Source organism: Taudactylus pleione, unplaced genomic scaffold (genome assembly GCF_031769625.1).
Source record: "Taudactylus pleione unplaced genomic scaffold, aTauple2 ptg000488l, whole genome shotgun sequence".
Lineage (NCBI taxonomy): Eukaryota > Metazoa > Chordata > Amphibia > Anura > Myobatrachidae > Taudactylus > Taudactylus pleione.
In genome coordinates this window covers 1556727-1581501 of record NW_028284890.1, presented here as the reverse complement: position 1 = coordinate 1581501, position 24775 = coordinate 1556727, and the positions used below count along the sequence as shown (strand labels likewise).

Below are 24775 nucleotides of genomic sequence, written 5' to 3'. Positions count from 1 at the left end.
CTGATAAGCACATATATACAATGTACTCAGTCACTGTGTTTCCTATAGATGGACCCAGTAATAGAAATACCACAGAGAGATGTCCCCATCATCTTTATTCACAGGATTGTACAGAGGAGAGTCACAGGACTCCACAGGAGCTTCAGGTAGATACCAGTATACCAAAGTGACTGTGACTCTATGATCTATAGAGAATCTGTGTGCGTATTATACACTGATTATTTTACTGCTTATTCTCAATTAAATTAGACTTGATTATTTTATGTGTCATTTAGAGTGAAGATCTTGTTGATATGAAGACAGAAGATATAGAGGGAGAAGAAGAGACATATGTGACTGATATAAAGGCAGAAGATACAGTGGGAGAAGAAGAGACGTATGTGACTGATATAAAGGCAGACGATACAGAGGGAGAAGAGACGTATGTGACTGATATGAAGGCAGAAGATGCAGAGGGAGAAGAAGAGACGTATGTGACTGATATGAAGGGAGAAGAGACGTATGTGACTGATATGAAGGCAGAAGATACAGAGGGAGAAGAAGAGACGTATGTGACTGATATGAAGACAGAAGATACAGAGGGAGAAGAAGAGACGTATGTGAATGATATAAAGGTAGAAGTTATAGAGGTAGAAGAGACGTATGTGACTGATATGAAGACAGAATATATAAAGGGAGAAGAAGAGACATATGTGACTGATATAAAGGCAAAAGATATAGAGGGAGAAGAAGAGACGTATGTGAGGGGTGATCAGAAGTGTAAAGAGGAGGAAATCCCTACAGATATCAGCACAGGTGAGTAATAAAAACTTATTGCAGAAAAGAGTCACATACTCTGTTCAGTCACTACAGCAATCTCTTATCCTACACCCTCCTCTGTCAGTACAAACTAATGAATAAAATGTATATGCACAGTGGGGGATTCAGGAGCCATTTGCTATTATTATACTCCTGCTTTCCCCCTCACATCATGTCACTGTGTGTTACCAGCCCAGAGATCTGACCAGTCTCCTCCCCACACTCTCTGGTGTATCTCATACATCAGGAGCCATCAGCCCCTATTATACTCCTGCTCTCCCCCTCACATCATGTCACTGTGTTACCAGCCCAGAAATCTGACCAGTCTTCTCCCCACACTCATCATATCTTTGTCTTCTACCAGCTACTCATGTTCTTTACTGTCCACTTCAAAAATGACCTTTGTTGATGGTCCTCCCCATGCCCTTCAATGGGATATTACCCATGATCCTTCCTGACCACTACTGCCTGACATTATCAATGATCACTGATGGTAATAACATCTTTGAATGTGATTTCTTGTACTGGTTTCATTCTGTTTTACCAGAGATATGAACCAGACCTGTATAAATATCTTTTAGGAAAGTATAACATTTTCTGCCTGGAGGTCCACAGCGAGGGTAATGGTGGATCCCGATTGTTTAAAATGTGGATTTTTCTGTTCCATTGTGTTTTTGCTGATTCATTTGAGTCCAGCTGGTTCTTTTGCATGTTCCAGTAGATCCCCTTAGAGGTTAGAGCGTATCTAACCTCCAGTGAAGATATTAATTCCTAGAGAGATACAAACTGGTTATTTTACATTTACTGAGATAGAGATCCGGAGAGTGTGAGGACACAGCAGGATGCAACTAGTATGACCTGTGTGTGATATAATGTATAGACCATGCCTGCACTCTGTTACACATACTGAGATGGAGATATGGAGAGTGTGAGGACACAGCAGGATACAGCTAGTATGACCTGTGTGTGATATAATGTATAGACCATGCCTGCACTCTGTTACACATACTGAGATGGAGATATGGAGAGTGTGAGGACACAGCAGGATACAGCTAGTATGTCCTGTGTGTGATATAATGTATAGACCATGCCTGCACTCTGTTACACATACTGAGATGGAGATATGGAGAGTGTGAGGACACAGCAGGATACAGCTAGTATGACCTGTGTGTGATATAATGTATAGACCATGCCTGCACTCTGTTACACATACTGAGATGGAGATATGGAGAGTGTGAGGACACAGCAGGATACAGCTAGTATGTCCTGTGTGTTATATAATGTATAGACCATGCCTGCACTCTGTTACACATACTGAGATGGAGATATGGAGAGTGTGAGGACACAGCAGGATACAGCTAGTATGACCTGTGTGTGATATAATGTATAGACCATGCCTGCACTCTGTTACACATACTGAGATGGAGATCAGGAGAGTGTGAGGACACAGCAGGATACAGCTAGTATGTCCTGTGTGTGATATAATGTATAGACCATGCCTGCACTCTGTTACACATACTGAGATGGAGATATGGAGAGTGTGAGGACACAGCAGGATACAGCTAGTATGACCTGTGTGTGATATAATGTATAGACCATGCCTGCACTCTGTTACACATACTGAGATGGAGATATGGAGAGTGTGAGGACACAGCAGGATACAGCTAGTATGTCCTGTGTGTTATATAATGTATAGACCATGCCTGCACTCTGTTACACATACTGAGATGGAGATATGGAGAGTGTGAGGACACAGCAGGATACAGCTAGTATGACCTGTGTGTGATATAATGTATAGACCATGCCTGCACTCTGTTACACATACTGAGATGGAGATCAGGAGAGTGTGAGGACACAGCAGGATACAGCTAGTATGTCCTGTGTGTGATATAATGTATAGACCATGCCTGCACTCTGTTACACATACTGAGATGGAGATATGGAGAGTGTGAGGACACAGCAGGGTGCAGCTAGTATGTCCTGTGTGTGATATAATGTATAGACCATGCCTGCACTCTGTTACACATACTGAGATGGAGATATGGAGAGTGTGAGGACACAGCAGGATACAGCTAGTATGACCTGTGTGTGATATAATGTATAGACCATGCCTGCACTCTGTTACACATACTGAGATGGAGAGTGTGAGGACACAGCAGGATACAGCTAGTATGTCCTGTGTATGATATAATGTGTAGACCATGCCTGCACTCTGTTACACATACTGAGATGGAGATCCGGAGAGTGTGAGGACACAGCAGGATGCAGTGACCTGTGTGTGATATAATGTATAGACCATGCCTGCACTCTGTTACACATACTGAGATGGAGAACAGGAGAGTGTGAGGACAGCAGGATACAGCTAGTATGTCCTGTGTGTGATATAATGTATAGACCATGCCTGCACTCTGTTACACATACTGAGATGGAGATCAGGAGAGTGTGAGGACACAGCAGGATACAGCTAGTATGTCCTGTGTGTGATATAATGTATAGACCATGCCTGCACTCTGTTACACTTACTGAGATGGAGATATGGAGAGTGTGAGGACACAGCAGGATACAGCTAGTATGTCCTGTGTGTGATATAATTTATAGACCATGCCTGCACTCTGTTACACATACTGAGATGGAGATCAGGAGAGTGTGAGGACACAGCAGGATACAGCTAGTATGACCTGTGTGTGATATAATGTATAGACCATGCCTGCACTCTGTTACACATACTGAGATGGAGATCAGGAGAGTGTGAGGACACAGCAGGATACAGCTAGTATGTCCTGTGTGTGATATAATGTATAGACCATGCCTGCACTCTGTTACACATACTGAGATGGAGATCAGGAGAGTGTGAGGACACAGCAGGATACAGCTAGTATGTCCTGTGTGTGATATAATGTATAGACCATGCCTGCACTCTGTTACACATACTGAGATGGAGATATGGAGAGTGTGAGGACACAGCAGGATACAGCTAGTATGTCCTGTGTGTGATATAATGTATAGCCCATGCCTGCACTCTGTTACACATACTGAGATGGAGATATGGAGAGTGTGAGGACAGCAGGATACAGCTAGTATGACCTGTGTGTGATATAATGTATAGACCATGCCTGCACTCTGTTACACATACTGAGATGGAGATATGGAGAGTGTGAGGATACAGCAGGATACAGCTAGTATGTCCTGTGTGTGATATAATGTATAGACCATGCCTGCACTCTGTTACACATACTGAGATGGAGAGTGTGAGGACACAGCAGGATACAGCTAGTATGTCCTGTGTGTGATATAATGTATAGACCATGCCTGCACTCTGTTACACTTACTGAGATGGAGATATGGAGAGTGTGAGGACACAGCAGGATACAGCTAGTATGTCCTGTGGGTGATATAGTGTATAGACCATGCCTGCACTCTGTTACACATACTGAGATGGAGATATGGAGAGTGTGAGGACACAGCAGGATACAGCTAGTATGTCCTGTGTGTGATATAATGTATAGACCATGCCTGCACTCTGTTACACATACTGAGATGGAGATCAGGAGAGTGTGAGGACACAGCAGGATACAGCTAGTATGTCCTGTGTGTGATATAATGTATAGACCATGCCTGCACTCTGTTACACATACTGAGATGGAGATATGGAGAGTGTGAGGACAGCAGGATACAGCTAGTATGACCTGTGTGTGATATAATGTATAGACCATGCCTGCACTCTGTTACACATACTGAGATGGAGATATGGAGAGTGTGAGGATACAGCAGGATACAGCTAGTATGTCCTGTGTGTGATATAATGTATAGACCATGCCTGCACTCTGTTACACATACTGAGATGGAGATATGGAGAGTGTGAGGACACAGCAGGATACAGCTAGTATGTCCTGTGTGTGATATAATGTATAGACCATGCCTGCACTCTGTTACACTTACTGAGATGGAGATATGGAGAGTGTGAGGACACAGCAGGATACAGCTAGTATGTCCTGTGGGTGATATAGTGTATAGACCATGCCTGCACTCTGTTACACTTACTGAGATGGAGATATGGAGAGTGTGAGGACACAGCAGGATACAGCTAGTATGTCCTGTGGGTGATATAATGTATAGACCATGCCTGCACTCTGTTACACATACTGAGATGGATATATGGAGAGTGTGAGGACACAGCAGGATACAGCTAGTATGACCTGTGTGTGATATAATGTATAGACCATGCCTGCACTCTGTTACACATACTGAGATGGAGATATGGAGAGTGTGAGGACACAGCAGGGTGCAGCTAGTATGACCTGTGTGTGATATAATGTATAGACCATGCCTGCACTCTGTTACACATACTGAGATGGAGATATGGAGAGTGTGAGGACACAGCAGGATACAGCTAGTATGACCTGTGTGTGATATAATGTATAGACCATGCCTGCACTCTGTTACACATACTGAGATGGAGATATGGAGAGTGTGAGGACACAGCAGGATACAGCTAGTATGACCTGTGTGTGATATAATGTATAGACCATGCCTGCACTCTGTTACACATACTGAGATGGAGATATGGAGAGTGTGAGGACACAGCAGGGTGCAGCTAGTATGTCCTGTGTGTGATATAATGTATAGACCATGCCTGCACTCTGTTACACATACTGAGATGGAGATATGGAGAGTGTGAGGACACAGCAGGGTGCAGCTAGTATGTCCTGTGTGTGATATAATGTATAGACCATGCCTGCACTCTGTTATACATACTGAGATGGAGATATGGAGAGTGTGAGGACACAGCAGGGTGCAGCTAGTATGACCTGTGTGTGATATAATGTATAGACCATGCCTGCACTCTGTTACACATACTGAGATGGAGATATGGAGAGTGTGAGGACACAGCAGGATACAGCTAGTATGACCTGTGTGTGATATAATGTATAGACCATGCCTGCACTCTGTTACACATACTGAGATGGAGATATGGAGAGTGTGAGGACACAGCAGGATACAACTAGTATGACCTGTGTGTGATATAATGTATAGACCATGCCTGCACTCTGTTACACATACTGAGATGGAGATATGGAGAGTGTGAGGACACAGCAGGGTGCAGCTAGTATGTCCTGTGTGTGATATAATGTATAGACCATGCCTGCACTCTGTTATACATACTGAGATGGAGATATGGAGAGTGTGAGGACACAGCAGGGTGCAGCTAGTATGACCTGTGTGTGATATAATGTATAGACCATGCCTGCACTCTGTTACACATACTGAGATGGAGATATGGAGAGTGTGAGGACACAGCAGGATACAGCTAGTATGACCTGTGTGTGATATAATGTATAGACCATGCCTGCACTCTGTTACACATACTGAGATGGAGATATGGAGAGTGTGAGGACACAGCAGGATACAGCTAGTATGACCTGTGTGTGATATAATGTATAGACCATGCCTGCACTCTGTTACACATACTGAGATGGAGATATGGAGAGTGTGAGGACACAGCAGGATACAGCTAGTATGACCTGTGTGTGATATAATGTATAGACCATGCCTGCACTCTGTTACACATACTGAGATGGAGATATGGAGAGTGTGAGGACACAGCAGGATACAGCTAGTATGTCCTGTGTGTGATATAATGTATAGACCATGCCTGCACTCTGTTACACATACTGAGATGGAGATATGGAGAGTGTGAGGACACAGCAGGGTGCAGCTAGTATGTCCTGTGTGTGATATAATGTATAGACCATGCCTGCACTCTGTTACACATACTATCACACAGAGCGCTTGCTCTGAATCAGGGCCATCCCTCTGAAATTAAGAGCGGCCTCCTGCAAGGCTCCACAGCAACAGTCTGCCAATTTCCCCTGTGGTGTGTTGTAGACACTGTAAAGGGTTGTGATCAGTCACCACAGTAAATTGCCGGCCATACAAATGGACCTGGAGGTTCTTCACAGTCCAAGCAATTTCCAAGCATTCCTTTTCAATTGTGGCGTACCCCACCTCCCGGAAAGACACACAAATTATCCTAGCGCTCGAGTCAGACCAATGGGGAAATCACCTGCTGCCGTCATTAATAGTGTGACCCCCACAAAAGCAACAGAATAAAAAAATAAAAAAACTGGGCTGGTCATTTCATATCCGTCAGAGGCTCTTATCAATTGTAAAATATATTCTTAAGTTTATTTGTAATAAATACTTAGGGGTTATTCTAATTATTTGTTAATTGCGAGGTGCGATTTGCTGTTTTCTCTTCAAATTAGCGCAGAGAATTAATTTTGCAATCCAATTAGCAACTTGCACTGAACCAGAGTAAATTTGCATTTTTCCATTTGCACCTCCCTGAGGGTGAGAGATGGAAAGGAAAATCTTTATTTTAAGAACCCCTTGGACATCCCCCTAATGACTAATCAGGCATTTGGAAATGTCAAATTAGCTTAATTAGTCCAATAATTACATGTCATTTTTGAGGGTAAAAAAATGGCCTCAAATTACCCCAAAATTAACTTTTTCGTTAGTTTATAAACCCCAAATGTAATTAGTTTTTTTTTTATTGAAATATAATTGTTTACTTAATTTTTTTTACAATTTTTTAGTTTCCACAATGTAGCCCAAAATCTCCGTGTTTCCTACTTTTTTTTGCAATTTTTATTTAATTAATTTGAGATTAAACGAAAAAGTTTGCTTTTTTATCATTTTTTTGCATCTTTTTAAACAAGAACACAAATCAGCCATTTCACACCATTTAAAGGCCTTCAGTACTTTCCTTATGCCCACAAACAGCCCTATACGGTCCTGCTAACAAAATTATCAATTTTGGGTGGTCCAGGATGGTCTCCCCAATTTTCATGCACTTCTCTTACGTCGCATTTGGCAGTCAGTTCGCACCCCTCCGCTGCGAGCACCGTGAATAGGCATTTTTCATTGGATTGGAGAATTCTCGGGAGCGCGCATTTGTGCAACGTCTGTGAGTTTCATGAAACTAACTCGCAATTAGCACCTAATTGGATTCACCCCTTCTATTGAGGATTAGAAAATAAACACAAATAACTACAATGTTGCTAAAAGAATGACATGGCATGAAGTCATCTCATAAAGGATTATCCTACACTGATAATCAGATTAGTAAATTCAACACAGGAACCACATAAAAAATTAATAATAAAAATAGTTTCTCAGGGTGGACTAACCCCTTGTGGTACTGTGTATTGGAGTAAGAGAACAGAAGGCATGTGAGCCTGTTTTGTGTATCTTTTTGAACATCAAGAAGGTATGAACTGCCGTATCATCTGTATGCTGTGATACTCCTGAGGGGAAATGTCTTTTTGAAAACTATTTGAGCAGTAAACATCTTGACTCTAAGATGACTTCATCTGTATCCTGCGACAACAGAATTGCATCAAGCGCTGTTCCGTTTTCCGACTTTTTTAAATTGAGCCCGGTGTCTCCAAGCTCAAACCCTCTGCCAGCTTCCCTGCTGGACCTGGTCCATTGCGAGGGATCAGTCTGGCTGCAACTAGTCTAAGCATATGCAGCAGAGGCAATTCAGGTGCTGAGGTAGGAGCCTGAGAGAAGTGCTTTCAGGTGCCAGTGTAGGAACTTGTGTGGTAATAAGTGCTTCCAAGATCTTGGTGGTGACAGCAAAGTTGAATGCCCATGGCACAGTAGCCAGAGTCAGTAACAGGTGGTTACGGACGGTAAGAGGAAATCCCCCTAAGATCCAGTGGGATCAAAAAAAATATCTGTGGCCATTGGTGGAGGCAAGGTTATCCGGTCACAATTACCTATTTGCCATCTGGCTTCTACATTCACAACTGAAATTTGGAAATGACACTGACTGTATGAGATGTTAGGGTACAACCGGGCACGTCTTATAGTTACACAGTATAGAGATGTTGGGGTACAGCCGGGCACGTCTTATTATAGTTACACAGTATGAGATGTTAGGGTGCAGCCGGGCACATCTTACTATAGTTACACAGTATGAGATGTTGGGGTACAGCCGGGCACGTCTTATAGTTACACAGTATAGAGATGTTGGGGTACAGCTGGGCACATCTTATAGTTACACAGTATGGAGATGTTGGGATACAGCCGGGAAACGTCTTATTATAGTTACACAGTATGAGATGTTGGGGTACAGCCGGGCACGTCTTATTATAGTTGCACAGTATGAGATGTTGGGGTACAGCCGGGCACGTCTTATAGTTACACAGTATGAGATGTTGGGGTACAGCCGGGCACGTCTTATTATAGTTACACAGTATGAGATGTTGGGGTACAGCCGGGCACGTCTTATAGTTACACAGTATGAGATGTTGGGGTACAGCCGGGCACGTCTTATTATAGTTACACTGTATGAGATGTTAGGGTACAGCCGGGCACGTCTTATAGTTACACAGTATGGAGATGTTGGGGTACAGCCGGGCACGTCTTATAGTTACACAGTATGGAGATGTTGGGATACAGCCGGGAACGTCTTATTATAGTTACACAGTATTGAGATGTTGGGGTACAGCCGGGCACATCTTATAGTTACACAGTATGGAGATGTTGGGGTACAGCCGGGCACGTCTTATTATAGTTACACAGTATGGAGATGTTGGGATACAGCCAGGAACGTCTTATTATAGTTACACAGTATGGAGATGTTGGGGTACAGCCAGGTATGTCTTATAGTTACACAGTATGAGATGTTGGGGTACAGCCGGGCTCGTCTTATTATAGTTACACAGTATAAAGATGTTGGGGTACAGCCGGGCACGTCTTATAGTTACACAGTATGAGATGTTGGGGTACAGCCGGGCACGTCTTATTATAGTTACACAGTATAAAGATGTTGGGGTACAGCCGGGCACGTCTTATAGTTACACAGTATGAGATGTTGGGGTGCAGCCGGGCATGTCTTATTATAGTTACACAGTATGAGATGTTGGGTTACAGCCGGGCACGTCTTATAGTTACACAGTATGGAGATGTTGGGGTACAGCCGGGCACGTCTTATAGTTACACATCATGGAGATGTTGGGGTACAGCTGGGCACGTCTTATAGTTACACAGTATGAGATGTTGGGGTACAGCCGGGCACGTCTTATTATAGTTACACTGTATGAGATGTTAGGGTACAGCCGGGCACGTCTTATAGTTACACAGTATAGAGATGTTAGGGTACAGCCGGGCACGTCTTATAGTTACACAGTATAGAGATGTTGGGGTACAGCCGGGCACATCTTATAGTTACACAGTATGGAGATGTTGGGATACAGCCGGGAACGTCTTATTATAGTTACACAGTATGGAGATGTTGGGGTACAGCCGGGCACGTCTTATAGTTACACAGTATGGAGATGTTGGGATACAGCCGGGAACGTCTTATTATAGTTACACAGTATTGAGATGTTGGGGTACAGCCGGGCACATCTTATAGTTACACAGTATGGAGATGTTGGGGTACAGCCGGGCACGTCTTATTATAGTTACACAGTATGGAGATGTTGGGATACAGCCAGGAACGTCTTATTATAGTTACACAGTATGGAGATGTTGGGGTACAGCCGGGTATGTCTTATAGTTACACAGTATGAGATGTTGGGGTACAGCCGGGCACGTCTTATTATACCTAATATTATAGTTACACAGTATAAAGATGTTGGGGTACAGCCGGGCACGTCTTATAGTTACACAGTATGAGATGTTGGGGTACAGCCGGGCACGTCTTATTATAGTTACACAGTATAAAGATGTTGGGGTACAGCCGGGCACGTCTTATAGTTACACAGTATGAGATGTTGGGGTGCAGCCGGGCATGTCTTATTATAGTTACACAGTATGAGATGTTGGGTTACAGCCGGGCACGTCTTATAGTTACACAGTATTGTATAATTCTGCAGAGAGCCTAATTCTCATATAATTCTGTTCCCAGCAGATGGACACAGCAGCAGGAATAACTCGGGGAGACGTCTCATATTATCTCCAAATTGTGACCTAGACGATAACTTCTCACAGGACTCTCCAGGAGAAAACCCCATTATCCCCAGTATACATCCAGCATCTCACAGTGCAGATATATCATCTGATCCATCTAACCATGGGGAATGCTCCCCTGATACTCCCAGTAGTGTTACACACAGCTCAAATCACATAGGTGATAAACCATTGTCATGTTCTGAATGTGGGAAAAGTTTTACCAAGCAGATCAGTCTTTCTATACATCAGAAGAGAGTTCACGCAGCTGAAAGGCCTTTTCTATGTTCTGAGTGTGGGAAATGTTTTACACTGAAAAGATTTCTTACTAGACATACAAAGCTTCACACACGTGAGAGAACATTAGCATGTTCTGAGTGTGGGAAATGTTTTGCACAGCAGAGAAAACTTGATGTCCATCAGAGAACTCACACAGGTGAGAGACCATTTCCGTGTTCTGAATGTGGGAAATGTTTTATAGAGAAGTCGGCTCTTGTTACACATTATCGAGTCCATACAGGTGAGAAACCATTTTCATGTTCTGAGTGTGGGAAATGTTTTACACAGAAATCATATCTTGTTATACATCAGAGAAGTCACACAGGTGAGAAACCATTTCCATGCTCTGAATGTGGGAAATGTTTTACACACAAATCATGTCTTGTTATACATCAGAGAAGTCACACAGGTGAGAAACCATTTCCATGCTCTGAGTGTGGGAAATGTTTTAACTATAAATTAGCTCTTGATACACATCAGAGAATTCACACAGGTGAGAGGCCATTTCCATGTTCTGAGTGTGGGAAATGTTTTACATATAAATTAGCTCTTGTTACACATCAGAGAAGTCACACAGGTGAGAAACCATTTCCATGCTCTGAATGTGGGAAATGTTTTGCAAAGAAATCACATCTTGTCACACATCAGATCAGTCACACAGGTGAGAGGCTTTATCCATGCTCTGAGTGTGGGAAATGTTTTTCAAATAAATCACATCTAGTTAGACATCAGAGAAGTCATACAGGTGAAAAACCATTTCCTTGCTCTGAATGTGGAAAATGTTTTACACAGAAATCACATCTTGTTACACATCAGAGACGTCACACAGATGAGAAATCATTTCTTCAGGGTCCATAGGGCCCCACAGGGAGCCCTTGGGGTGTAGGTGGTAGTTGAGCACCGAGCACCAGTCAGTTAAAGCTTTGCTCCCAGTATGCAATGGACCTTCCCCCTATACCCTGCCTCCGAGCAGAGGCACTTCAGTTTCGTCGGTGCCTGGCCGGAGTCTGGTCACCATTTTGACAGTGGGCGGTTTCATGCAGCCCAAAAGCTTTTATTTTATAATTCTCTTTATTTTTTATGCTTCTGAGCGGGCAGCAGCAGACTGTCCCTGGGACGTCTGTGCTGCCGCTCAAACACCCCTGTGGGCACCACAACGTCAGCTCCGCATGGTGCTCTCGGTGGGCATCCCAGGGACATTGCTAGCCAGTTCCGCAGACAGACTCAGACTGCAAACTGGATTCTAAGGGGACAGGTAAGGCGGGTCATCGCTATGGGGTTGCCATAACAGGTACAAGCAATACAGGTACCTCCTATGCCTCCATGGGTATATATACTCTCTAACTCAGTACAGAGTCTGGTGGCTACCTCTACAGCCTTTCAAAATATGTTGCAAGGTGGGAAGCCCCTACCCAGTGAGGCTAGGTACACCCTGACTGATATATTTGCCGATCAATTGGTCGGCTAATATCTGCTGGCCATCGCCAAGTGTGTACCTGTGATATGTCTGTGAACCACATAGTTCTCAGACATATCGCATTGGCTGTGCTGCACAGCTGATGGATAGATATGTCTGCAGACATACCTGTCCATCGGCAAGTGTGTACGGGCGGTCTGCATACTGCCCATACACAGCGGCAGCCACCAAGGAGGGGGGTGGGACACGCCCCTTGGCCGCTGGGACCCACGGCTAGAAGCAGATGGCCATTCAGTGTGTATGAACGATCATCTGCAGATATATCTGTATAGTGTGTATAGAGCTTTAGTCTACTAAGCGTCCTGTGTTATCTTCACAGTCCACGCAGCTGTCATCTGAGGAGGCAGAAAATGCTGATCTCTCTACTGCAGGGTCCCCTTCAGGGGAAGAAGCATATTCTAAAATGAATATACCTGCTTTGGTGCGAGCTGTTAGATCTATCTCACAAATAGAAGATGAACCCACCCCCACATCAAAGCATCCACTATTTGAACGATAAAAAGTGGCTTCAGCAGAGTTTCCTCTCTCGGATCAACTAGTTGAGCACATGGCAGCAGCTTGGCAGATTCCTAGTAAGAGGTTTCAGCCCCAAAAACGCCTGATCTCTTGTTATCCTTTTCCTGCAGCTCATTGTACAAGATGGGAGACTCCCCCAGCAGTGGATTTCCATGTTACACGTTTGATTAAAAGCGATACATTACTTATCCCTACAGTTTCCTCACTGAAGGACCCTATGAATAGAAAAGATTGAAACTGGCCTTAAATCTGTGTTCTCTCAGGTGCCATTGCTTGCGTGACCATGGCTACTGCATGGGTGGCTAAAGCAATTTACAGCTGGGCAGATGCCCTTGAAGAATCTTTTCCCTCAGATGCCTCTTGGGATCAGATGTCTTATGTAGCTCACATAAGAGATGCAGCTTCATATATTGGAGAAGCGTCCTTGGATGCCAGTCTCCTAGCTTCTAGAGCTTCGGCCACAGTGGTGTCTGCCCGCCGTATTCTGTGGCTGTGGTCATGGAAGGCGGATGCAGATTCTAAGAGAGCCTTGGAAGCATTACCTTACAATGGGGAGATCTTGTTTGGCCCTGACTTGGATAATATTGTGGCCACATTAGCAACAAAACACCTTTCTGCCATCAGCAACTACTGCAAGGCCTCGGACAACGTCCTTTAGGTCCATTCATCCCCAAGGCAAACCTAAGAGTCAGTCCTTTCCTAAGCAATCAGCTGCCACTAGGGCCACAAAGCCTAGGACCAAGCAGATGCCCTGCTTCAAAATCAGAGGACAAGCCTTCAACCTGACTAGGTGTGCCTCCCCCTGGGGGGCCCCAGAGTAGGAGGCGAACTCCTTCAGTTTGCCCAGGAATGGCATCAGACAACCACAGACGCGTGGATAAGAGAAGTCTCACGGGTATGCCCTCATTCCAATTTTTCTACACAGGCCCTCCATCAGACCTGAACAAGGTCCTGCTCATGCAGAAAGCCATTCAAGTGGAGGTAATAGTTCCAGTTCCTCCTGTCACAGCGAGGGAATGGTTATTGTACCCTGTTTATGGTGCAGAAACAAAATGGGTCTTATCGGCTTATCCTCAACCTCAAATCCCTAAACATATCAGGGTGCCCAAATTTCACATGGAAACCCTGTGCTCTATTGTACTGGCTGTGGAGCCTGGGGACTTTATGGTATCTCTGGATATTCGGGATGCGTACATACAGTGCCCTCTCATCAGAGATATCTCCGGTTTGCTGTACTACAGCAACATTTTCAATTTCAAGCTCTGCCCTATGGACTTTCTACAGCCCCATGGGTCTTTACCAAATGATGGCGGTCATGGTGACCAACCTGTTTTTCAGGGAATCCGGCTCCTGCCATACCTGGATGACCTCTTGCTCTTGGCAAGCTCCCCAGAGGTTCTTCAATGCCACCTTCAGGTAACCATTGCCTTCCTGCAGAGGCACAGCTAGTTAACTGGAAAAAGTCCTCCTTGAACCCTTCACAGAGGATGGTCCATCTGGAAGCTCTTTTAGATTCTCAGGGTCAGAGAATTTTCCTGACAGCAGACAAGATCTCCACACTGCAAATACGTGTGGGCAGACTCCTATGCAGTCGCCGAGTGTTAGTCCACTCAGCAATGCAAGTTCTACTATCCTTGGTATCTACCTTCGACATGGTGGAGTACACTCAGTTCCACTACAAGCCCCTGCAACAGCTAATCCTATCCAGGTGGAACGGGTTGCCCCATCAGATCAAAGCTCAGACAATGGTCCTTTCTCCAGAGGCTCGTCTGGTGACTACAGACGTCCCATTTAACCAGAGGTCACCCCTTTTGGATCCCAGAATGGGTACTCCTTACAACGGATGCCAATCTCCTGGGCTGGGGCGCAGTGACCGGTCAACATTCCTTCCATGAACGTTGGACATCGGCAGAGTACGCATTCTCGCATGGGCCGAAGGTCACCTCCCGGCCATGTCCACAGTGTTCATTCCAGGAGTTCTAAATTGGGAAGCGGACTTCCTCAGCTGTCACAACGTGCAAACCGGGAAATGGTCTCTCCACACAGAAGTCTTTCAATTCCTAGTGGACAAGTGGGGCCTACCAGAGGTGGACCTCATGGCCTCCAGACAAAATCACAAACTGCCAGTGTATGGGTCCAGAACAATGGATGCCGAGGCATCCTTGGTAGACGCATTTCCATGAAGTGGACCTTCCATCTGGCATATCTATTCCCTCCAGTCTCCCTTCTTCCTCGAGTTCTTTGTAAGTTCAAACAAGATGGAGGCACTGTTCTGTTGGTGGCCTCAGCCTGGCCCAGATGACATTGGCACTCAGATCTTTGGACCCCCTCCGTAGATGCCTTGTTCCTGCTACCTCAGCGGCCAGACCTGTTGTCTCAGGGTCCTTGTCTTCACCCACACCTGGGTTGTCTGTCTTTGATGGCGTGACTCTTGAGACATCCCTCCTGAGGTCTAAAGGTTTTTTTGCTCTGTGGTCAAGACTATGCTGAGTGCGTAAGCCATCCTCTGCCAGAATTTACCATAGAGTGTGGCATACATACTTTCAATGGTGTATGCCAGAAACTATGACCATCAGGTGTTTTGGGATTCTAGAGTCATGGCCTTCCTCCAAGCAGGCTTGGACCTTGGACTCCACGTCACCTTGCTGAAGGTGCAGTTCTCTGCTCTGTCCATTTTGGTTCTAGCATAGACTTGCTTTACTGCCAGTTGTCCATACCTTCCTTCAAGGTGTCTTCCGCATACAACCTCCCTTTGTCCCTCCGGTGGCGCTGTGGAATTTGTCAGTGGTTTTTCAGACCCTACAGGGCACTCCGTTTGAACCTTTGGAATCTGCGGATCTCAAGTGGCTCACAGCGAAAACTCTTTTACTTCTGGCTATGGCGTCCCCCCGAAGGGTGTCAGATTAAGGGGTGCTCTCACGCTGCTCCCCATTTCTAATCTTCCATCAGGACAGGGTAATTCTCCAAACTCAACCTGGCTTCCTACCCAAGGTGGTTACTCGTTTCCATATTAATAAGGAAATCCTAGTCCCGGCCTTTCATTAACCAGACCTCTCGGCAGGTGAGGCCTCCTTTGTTGTGGTCCGTGCTCTCAGGATCGACGTGGACCGTACGAGTTCTATGAGGAAAACATACTCCCTATTTGTGCTCTATGGATTTCACAAGAAGAGATGGCCAGCCCATAAACACATTGGCCAGATGGCTTTGCATGACTATCTCACAGGCTTACATGCAGGCAGGCCTTCCTTTACCGGCTACTGTCACTAATTCCACTCGCTTTGAGTCCCTCGGCAGCGCGACGTGGAGCCCCAGCTGAACAGCTTTTTAAGGTGGCCACGTGGTTCTCTGTCGACATCTTTCTTAGGTTCTAGGTCTTCCATACATTTGCCTCTAGGATGTCTCCATTTGGACGCCGGATTCTCCTCTCAACTCAGGAGCGTCCCCACCCTTGAATAACTGCTTTGGGACATCCCCAAGGTCTACCTGTGGAGCCCTATGGACCCTGAAGAAGAAAAGAAGAGCTATGGTAAAACTTAACAAAGGTGGACTTTCTTCGAAGTCCACAGGGTACCACCCGCTCTGATGCACCTGGCTTCTATGGGCTTTGTTTCCTGGTCACATGTTTCTAGTCTCTTTCTGTGTGAGAGTGATTCTTGTGTGTACCAGTCTTCCTTCGCCTATCCTCCAGCCTTAGGCTTGTTATGAACTGAAGTGGCTCGGGGGGCAGGGTATAGGGGGAAGGCCCGTTGAATCCTGGGAGCAAAGCTTTAACTTTTGTGCCTGGACCTCAACCATCACCTACACCCCAAGGTCTCTCTATGGACTTCGAAGAATGAGTGTTAATAAAGGTAAGTTTTACCATAACTCTCGTTTTCCATGCTCTGAGTGTGGGAAATGTTTTATAAAGAAATCCGCTCTTATTAGTCATCAGAAACATCACACAGGACAGAAACAATGTATGAGCATCTAGAAAAATAGAGAAATTGCAGTGGTATTTGCAGTACTGTATTGTTATTGAAAATGTTAAAAACAAACATGAATTCAATCTTAGCCTAGATTGCTGTCCCTGCTTAGCAAAGGGTAAATGATATTTGAATTATCACACTATATACTAATATATTACAATTTAGATAAACCCACATGGATGTCACCAGCGTAGGGCTCTTGTAATGGCTTTCAGTTTCCTTATTCTATCAAATCAATTTTCCAAACTTCGCTATTACAGGCCGGGTATTAAGGATATCCATTTGGACTCCACCATGGATATCCTTAAACCCTGTACTATAATGGCAGAGTTTGGGAAGCTCTGTATTAGATAGTATTGTGTTATTGGCCTATTTGTGCAGTAACAAGACCACATGATGTAATATAGGGACATAACTAATTTGTCATCATGACAATGTGCTGGGGATGTAATATGGGAAGTGGGAAACTATGACATCATGTGATGACTGGGCTGTAAGTGATGGTGTGAGATGGGTGATATAATGACATCTGTAACCTCTGATTTTATCTCCCTGGATCCAGTATTCTCTGGTTGTGTTTCCTGGTAAATGGATCTCTAATCTCCTTACAGCAGTCTGATGTCTGGTTCCTTCTAATTAGATCCTCTGTAACCTACTATTTATACTATTCCAAAAGATAAGGACATTAATATCATGATCACTTATGTAATTTATACATTATTAGATAATGTAATTAGTGTTGGGACACAGGAAGATGCTGGTCCTGGTATAAACCACTAACAGTAATGACCATTAGGTGCATCAGGCTCCCGATATCCCCAGCAGAATACAGATATGAGCAGGGTACATAGTAATGGAGGAATAATACAGGGACATCACAGGATAAGTAGGATAAGTACAGATTGTCCTCAGTATGTCCTGCACTGTCTCACCACCCACAACGGTGACACCACCAGTAATGTGCAGGGTCAGGAGATGAGGATTATTTGGTAGTGAGGAAATCACAGAAAGGACAATACAAGCTTTGTTATATACCTACAAATATATGAGATAAAGAGTTTGGTAACAAGTAAGAAAACCAAACGCCGCATGGACCTGTCTGACGTCCATGTGGGGTAACACAGCTGCGTGTGGCGCTTGTTTGTTAGTATTTACCACACTTATTGACCTGAACATTTTTGTACATTGTTAGTAAAGCTGGAATAGTGACCAGTTGTCCTCTCGGTGGTGCACATGTTCTGTGACGGCTGTCATGGAGAAAATATAATTTTCCTTATGATCAAAAGCATTTGTATGAAGTGAATTATGCTATTAAAATAACTTTGAAATCATTATAAGTGATACAAATATTGATAGGCAATATTACCATATATATCTGATCTAGAATTAATGTTAATATAATGTAACATATAGAAGATACACATTGTAGAAATTTATGTATTTTACACTTCCAAGATGACAAGATGCCAATAAGCAGAGTGATATATAAATCATGTATCTGAGACTCATATAAACCTGTGACCATCTGAGAGCCCATAGATATGAGCTGCCCTGGTGGGTCACACCAATGACTAAGCACAATCACAATGACCACCCTGCTGTACAAGATCCCATGTGTGAGATAACCAGGCCTATGTGACTGTGACTTCATTTCCTGATATTGTGGTGAGAAGCCAAACCAAGCTGGCACGGTGTTAGCTGAGAACCCATAGATGAGAGCTGTACTGGTGGGTCACATCATTGACTAAGCACAATCACAATGACCACCCTGCTGTACAAAATCCCAAGTGTGAGATAACCAGCCCTGTGTTACCATCTGAGAGCCCATAGATAAGAGCTGCTCTGGTGGGTCACACCAATGACTAAGCACAATCACAATGACCATCCTGCTGTGTAAGATCCCGCGTGTGAGATAACCAGCCCTGTGTGACCATGTGACTTAATTTCCTGATATAGTGGATAGAAGACAAACCAAACTGGCACGGTGTTAGCTGAGAGCCCATCCCCTGTATGATGTATGAGACATTCCTGGGATCCAAGAGGACTCTGGACCTTTGGACATTGAGTTACAGCCTAGGACATTTGCATACAAGCAATAGGAATTAGGTAATGCCATATTACATTCTCCAAGATGAAGATTGAGGACACCAATTACATGTTGGCACTGGTTAGTTATGAATATTGTAATGAGCTATATATAAAGTGACTGTTGTAATGAGATAATAAGCTTTCAGAATTGAAGCTCAGACATACATGTCACTGCTGCTGACTCGGTGATATCTATATACTAATGACTGCTGACTTGTAATTCCCTGATATAGAAACATATAAAGAAAATAATTTAGATTTACCTTTTGTCTAGTGTACAAGTCATTCCCAACTTCGATACTGGGGTAGTGAATTTAATACCACTGATGTGTGGTATTATTTTTATTATATAGGGGGGAGGGGACTGTACAGTGATATGAGTGATATGATGTGACACAGCTCCTAGCACACACTGATATGTGGTATTATTATTATATAGGGGAGAGGGGACCGTACAGTGATATATGAGAGGGAATAACACAGCTCCCAGCACACACTGATATGCGGTATTATTATTATATAGAAGAGGGGACCGTACAGTGATATGAGGGGGGATAACATCTTCCAGCGCACACTGATATGTGGTATTATATAGGGGAGAGGGGACTGTACAGTGATACATGAGGGGAATAACACAGCTCCCAGCACACACTGATACGTGGTATTAATATTATATAGGGGAGAGGGGACCATACAGTGATATATGAGGGGAAATAACACAGCTCCTGGCACACACTGATATATGGTATTATTATATAGGGGGGAGGGGACTGTACTGTGATATATGAGGGGAATAACACAGCTCCCAGCACACACTGATATGTGGTATTATTATTATATAGTGAGAGGGAACCATATAGTGATATATCAGAGGGAATAACACAGCTCCCAGCACACACTGATATGTGGTATTATTATTATATAGTGAGAGGGGACCGTACAGTGATATATGAGGGGGAATAACACAGCTCCCAGCACACTGATATGTGGTATTATTATATTGTGAGAGGGGACCATACAGTGATATATGAGGGGGAATAACAGCTCCCAGCACACACTGATATGTGGTATTATTATTATATAGGGGTGAAGGGACCGTACAGTGATATATGAGGGGAAATAACACAGCTCCCAGCACACACTGATATGTGGTATTATTATTATATAGAAGAGAGGGGACCATACAGTGATATGAGGGGGGATAACATCTTCCAGCACATATATAGAAGGCCCTATCAATGAGATGATAGAGGTCAATAGAGAGGACTTATTACCGACTAGGGAGAGAGATAAAAAGTCGGGAAAGAACAGTGATCTACCATTTATCACCACATTTAATAGTCAGTACAAGGAAGTAGAGAAAATAATTAAGAGACATTGGCACCTTTTGGGGAAAGATGTCCTGTTAAGAACTATTATAACAGAGAAACCTAAATTTGTGTATAGAAGGGCACCCACTATTAGAAACAAGTTGGTTAAGAGTGCGGTGCCACCTAAGAGAGAGGGTAGAATTAGAACAAAACCATAGGGTACAACCTAGTAAAGTTGAAACCTTTATTTCTAATGTGACCAAAGTCAGGTATAAGATCAAAGATTTTATCACATGTAACAGCAAGAACTGTGTATATCTTCTGGAGTGCCAGTGCGGACTCCAATATGTGGGCTGCACTTCAAGACCTTTAAGAGAACGTTGGGCAGAACATTTAAGAAATATAAAGAAAGGGTTTGAGAAACACTCGGTCTCCAACCACTTTAAAGAATTGCATGAATGTTCAGCCAAAAGTCTGAAACTGGTTATGGGTATTGGTCAGGTCACCAATCATTGGCGAAAGAAAGATATAGGTGACCAGTTGGCCAAGGTTGAAATTAAATGGATTTATGACCTATGCACCCTGTCTCCCAATGGACTAAATACTGACTTTGAGCTTAAATGGTTCCTTTAATATGTATATTTTACTGTTTTTCCTTTTCATGATTCACTCCACTGTAGGGATTTTATTTGTGTTTTATTTCTACTTATATGTTTTTAATATACATGAAACGTGGATCTACTATGTATTGTTAGTGAAGGATACTCCTTTTTTGGTCAAGCTGCTGGGTATCCTATGGCATTGGTTTTAATATTTTTAATTGTATTTTTATGTATTTATTCTGCGATTTGTACATTTGGCTGCTCACAAGTGCATGGATCCTATCACCTACTCCCTTGGTGGAACGCAATTATCTGTATTTGCGTTCCAAGGAAGTGGGTAGAGGTCAACAGCTAGCACATCCGGGATGCTGGACGGGTTGTATCACCATGGTGAAAGGGCGCGACCAGCGTCACGTGGAAGGCGCGATTAGCGCTATGGATTACTATCCCCGATAGTCAAATAGGAGAAGAGGTGGGGCGACGTCAGGATGTTGATGCCGCTACTAGGGTTACCTGAAAGTGACTACACGTTATGATCCCACATGACCTCCGGACTGGAAGTCCGTACACGATCGGGAATTAGGAAACAGGAAGTGCTATGCGTTCCGTCTGTGGAACGCAATTAAGCATAACTGCGGATTATACATCTAAAGATGGGTTTTATCATGTTTAAATGAATATATATAGGTTCACTAATAAAAGATCTAGTTGATAAAGGAAAAGAATTGGCTTGACATAGTGGATTTAGAGAATAGCTGAAACGATATTGTCCTACCAAAAGGAAACCAATAAGGGGGATATAAGGAGGGGACATGCAGTACACACATACCCTGAGGAAGACTCTTATCATTGGTGAGTCGAAATGCGTTGGTGTGTGACTGGTACCGTGGGGGGACATCTCTAAGACTGAAGCAAGTCCACGAGTCATTCCCGGGAGACTGGTGGGGTTTTACCATCTCATGCTTGCTTGGGTGCTAGGAGACTACACCCCTACAACACGGTACACGGCTATTTTTTACCCTATCCTGTGGATTATGTTTTGATATTTTATATGTTTATGTTGATTTATGGGATTTCATGCTGCTGCAGGAGGTGCTTACGTGGCATGACAATCGCAAACGGTCAGCAGCTGAGGTGAGCCAGGAGCCAAGGACCATGGGTGACCAGAGCTTAGCGACCATGAAAGCTTCCTTAGTCAGTGAGCTACAGGAGGAAACAGACTGAGGCCCACTTGTCCCCTGTTGGTGAGCAAGTGTCTTTAAAGGACTTTGGCAGAGACCAACAGAACGATGGAAATCTGGTTAATGCCTTTGAAAATGTGGTAGAAATGAATGGCAAAGTGGTTGCTGCCGTGCCACAAAAAGGTGTACAATACTTTATTTGGAAAAATTATGTGCCATACTGTGTAACCTCTTTGCAAGGTAAAAGGGTAGATCAGTAGGAAATAAAATCCCTGAACTAGGAAATAAGGGCCTGATTCAGAGCCGCTCGTTCATTCCGAGCGATGTTCGCACAACTGCGCATGCATACGGGTCGTAATACGCATGCACGAACCAGTCAGTGCGGTCAAAATTCATGTGCTCGCAAAATAGCGAATGCCTGCTAATTTGAGTGACAGGATGAGGAGTTTGTGGGTGGTAACGGGAAGGTGCTGGAAAACGGGGAGTGGAGATCCGAACGCAGGCGTGCCAAACGGTCAAAACGGGCGTTTAATGGGAGTGCATAATTAACAAAGCAGCGTCATCGACCATGTCACTTGGTTGTCTTTTAGCCAGAACTGCTCGCATGATTGCGGTAGGAAAATGCTACCACAAGAATAGCGAGCAGTTCATACGCCGTTCGATGTACTCGATTAATAAATACCGGAGATGACGTATGATGCGAGCAGCCAGGGGGCGTTTTTCTCAAAATAGCTGCCGCAGGTTTTGTTCGCTCGTTCAGACTTCGAGGCGTCAACAGACCGCAAAGAGCGAGCGCTTCATTTAAATAGCCAGCTCCTTTTTCAGAACGACCGTCCGCAAATAGCGTACGGCTCTGAATCAGGCCCTAAAATCCCTGAACTAATTGCAATAATGACAAGGGATGATCTGGATATTGTGGCTATTACGGAGTCATGGTGCAATGAAAATCATGACTGGGACATAGCTATACCAGGATATACTTTATTTAGGAAGGACAGAATGGGAAGAATAGGCAGAGGAGTAGCAATGTATATCAAGGAGAGCATAAATACTACGTTAATACATAGTATTGAAGAAAAAAACAAGTCCCTTTGGCTGACTATAGAAACAAGGGTGAAAGTGATTCTTTGTATTGGGGTGATCTACAGACCACCAGGTCAGGAAGAGGAACTGGACAATAAACTACTGCAGGACATCACTAAAACGGCATTAAAAGGAGAGGTTATAATCATGGGAGATTTTAATCTACCCGATATAAACTGGGAGGTGCCTGTGGCAAGTTTCACTAGAAGTAGGGACATTCTGAATTCATTGCAGGGAGCCTCCCTCCAGCAATTGGTGAGGGAGCCCACTCGGAAAGACGCAATATTAGATTTAATACTTACAAATGGAGACAGAATATCTGATGTAAAAGTGGGTGAAAACCTGGGATCCAGTGATCATCAAGCAGTATGGTTCAGAATAAAGACCGATACTGACTCACCCCATACAAAAACAAAGGTGTTAGATTTTAGGAAGGCTGATTTTGCAGGGATGGGAAGATGTCTAAGCGAATCTTTGGCAGAGTGGGAAAATTTAAAAAGTGCAATATTAAAGGCAACAGACCTTTGTATCAAAAAGGTTAGGAAAACCACCAGGAAAAGGAAGCCAGTGTGGTTTGGGAAAGATGTAGCATGTATGTGAAGGCAAATAAGATGGCCTTTAGGAAATTCAAGTTGACGCAAAATAATGAAGACAAAGAGGAGTAGCTTGTAAAGCAGAAGGAGGCTAAGAAAGTAATCAGATGTGCAAAGGCAAAAGCTGAGGAGAAGATGGCACAGTCAGTGGGTAAAGGGGGCAAAACTTTTTTTAAGTATATAAGCGAAAGGAGAAAGACAAAAGGTGGAATAAAAAGACTAGAGACAGAAAGAGGGAGTCTTGTTGAGGGAGACAATGTAATAGCTGATCATCTTAATAATTATTTTTGTTCAGTATTCACTACTGAGAGAGGGAAAGGGGCCACAGTTACTGAGAGAGAGGGAAATGGGCCACAGTTACTGAGAGAGAGGGAAAGGGGCCACAGTTACTGAGAGAGAAGGAAAGGGGCCACAGTTACTGAGAGAGAAGGAAAGGGGCCACAGTTACTGATAAAGAGGGAAAGGGGCCACAGCTACTGAGAGAGAGGGAAAGGGGCCACAGTTACTGAGAGAGGGAAAGGGGCCACAGTTACTGAGAGAGAGGGAAAGGGGCCACAGTTACTGAGAGAGGGAAAGGGGCCCAGTTACTGAGAGAGAGGGAAAGGGGCCACAGTTACTGAGAGAGAGGGAAAGGGGCCACAGTTACTGAGAGAGAGGGAAAGGGGCCACAGCTAAGTTACAGGTGTAATCAGAAAAATGAGGTAGGAACAAGCACATTAACAGAGGAGAAGATCCTATCAGAACTCTCAAAACTGAAAGTGGATAAATCAATGGGGCCAGATGGGATACATCCAAGGATAATAAAAGAGCTTAAAGGGGTGCTGGTAACACCATTAACAGAATTATTTAACCAGTCACTAGCTACTGGAGTAATTCCAGAGGACTGGAAAAGAGCAACGTCCCACTGCACAAAAGTG

General features: G+C 44.0%; 2 protein-coding genes across 2 annotated transcripts in view; one reads left to right on the top strand and one right to left on the bottom strand.

The window, feature by feature from the left end:
- Positions 1-24775, bottom strand: part of LOC148502641 (uncharacterized) — a 164646-nt gene that overhangs the window by 46516 nt on the left and 93355 nt on the right. The gene's annotated exons all lie outside the window — the stretch shown is intronic.
- LOC148502642 (uncharacterized) overlaps positions 1-24775 on the top strand; it is a 47154-nt gene that overhangs the window by 17113 nt on the left and 5266 nt on the right. The window contains exons 3-9 of the mRNA XM_088449560.1: positions 49-146; positions 276-795; positions 10727-11427; positions 11479-11536; positions 13962-14017; positions 16923-16992; positions 20665-21022. Of these exons, the coding sequence (XP_088305686.1) occupies positions 49-146; positions 276-795; positions 10727-11427; positions 11479-11536; positions 13962-14017; positions 16923-16992; positions 20665-21022 (1861 nt within the window). The remainder of the gene's footprint in view (positions 1-48; positions 147-275; positions 796-10726; positions 11428-11478; positions 11537-13961; positions 14018-16922; positions 16993-20664; positions 21023-24775) is intronic.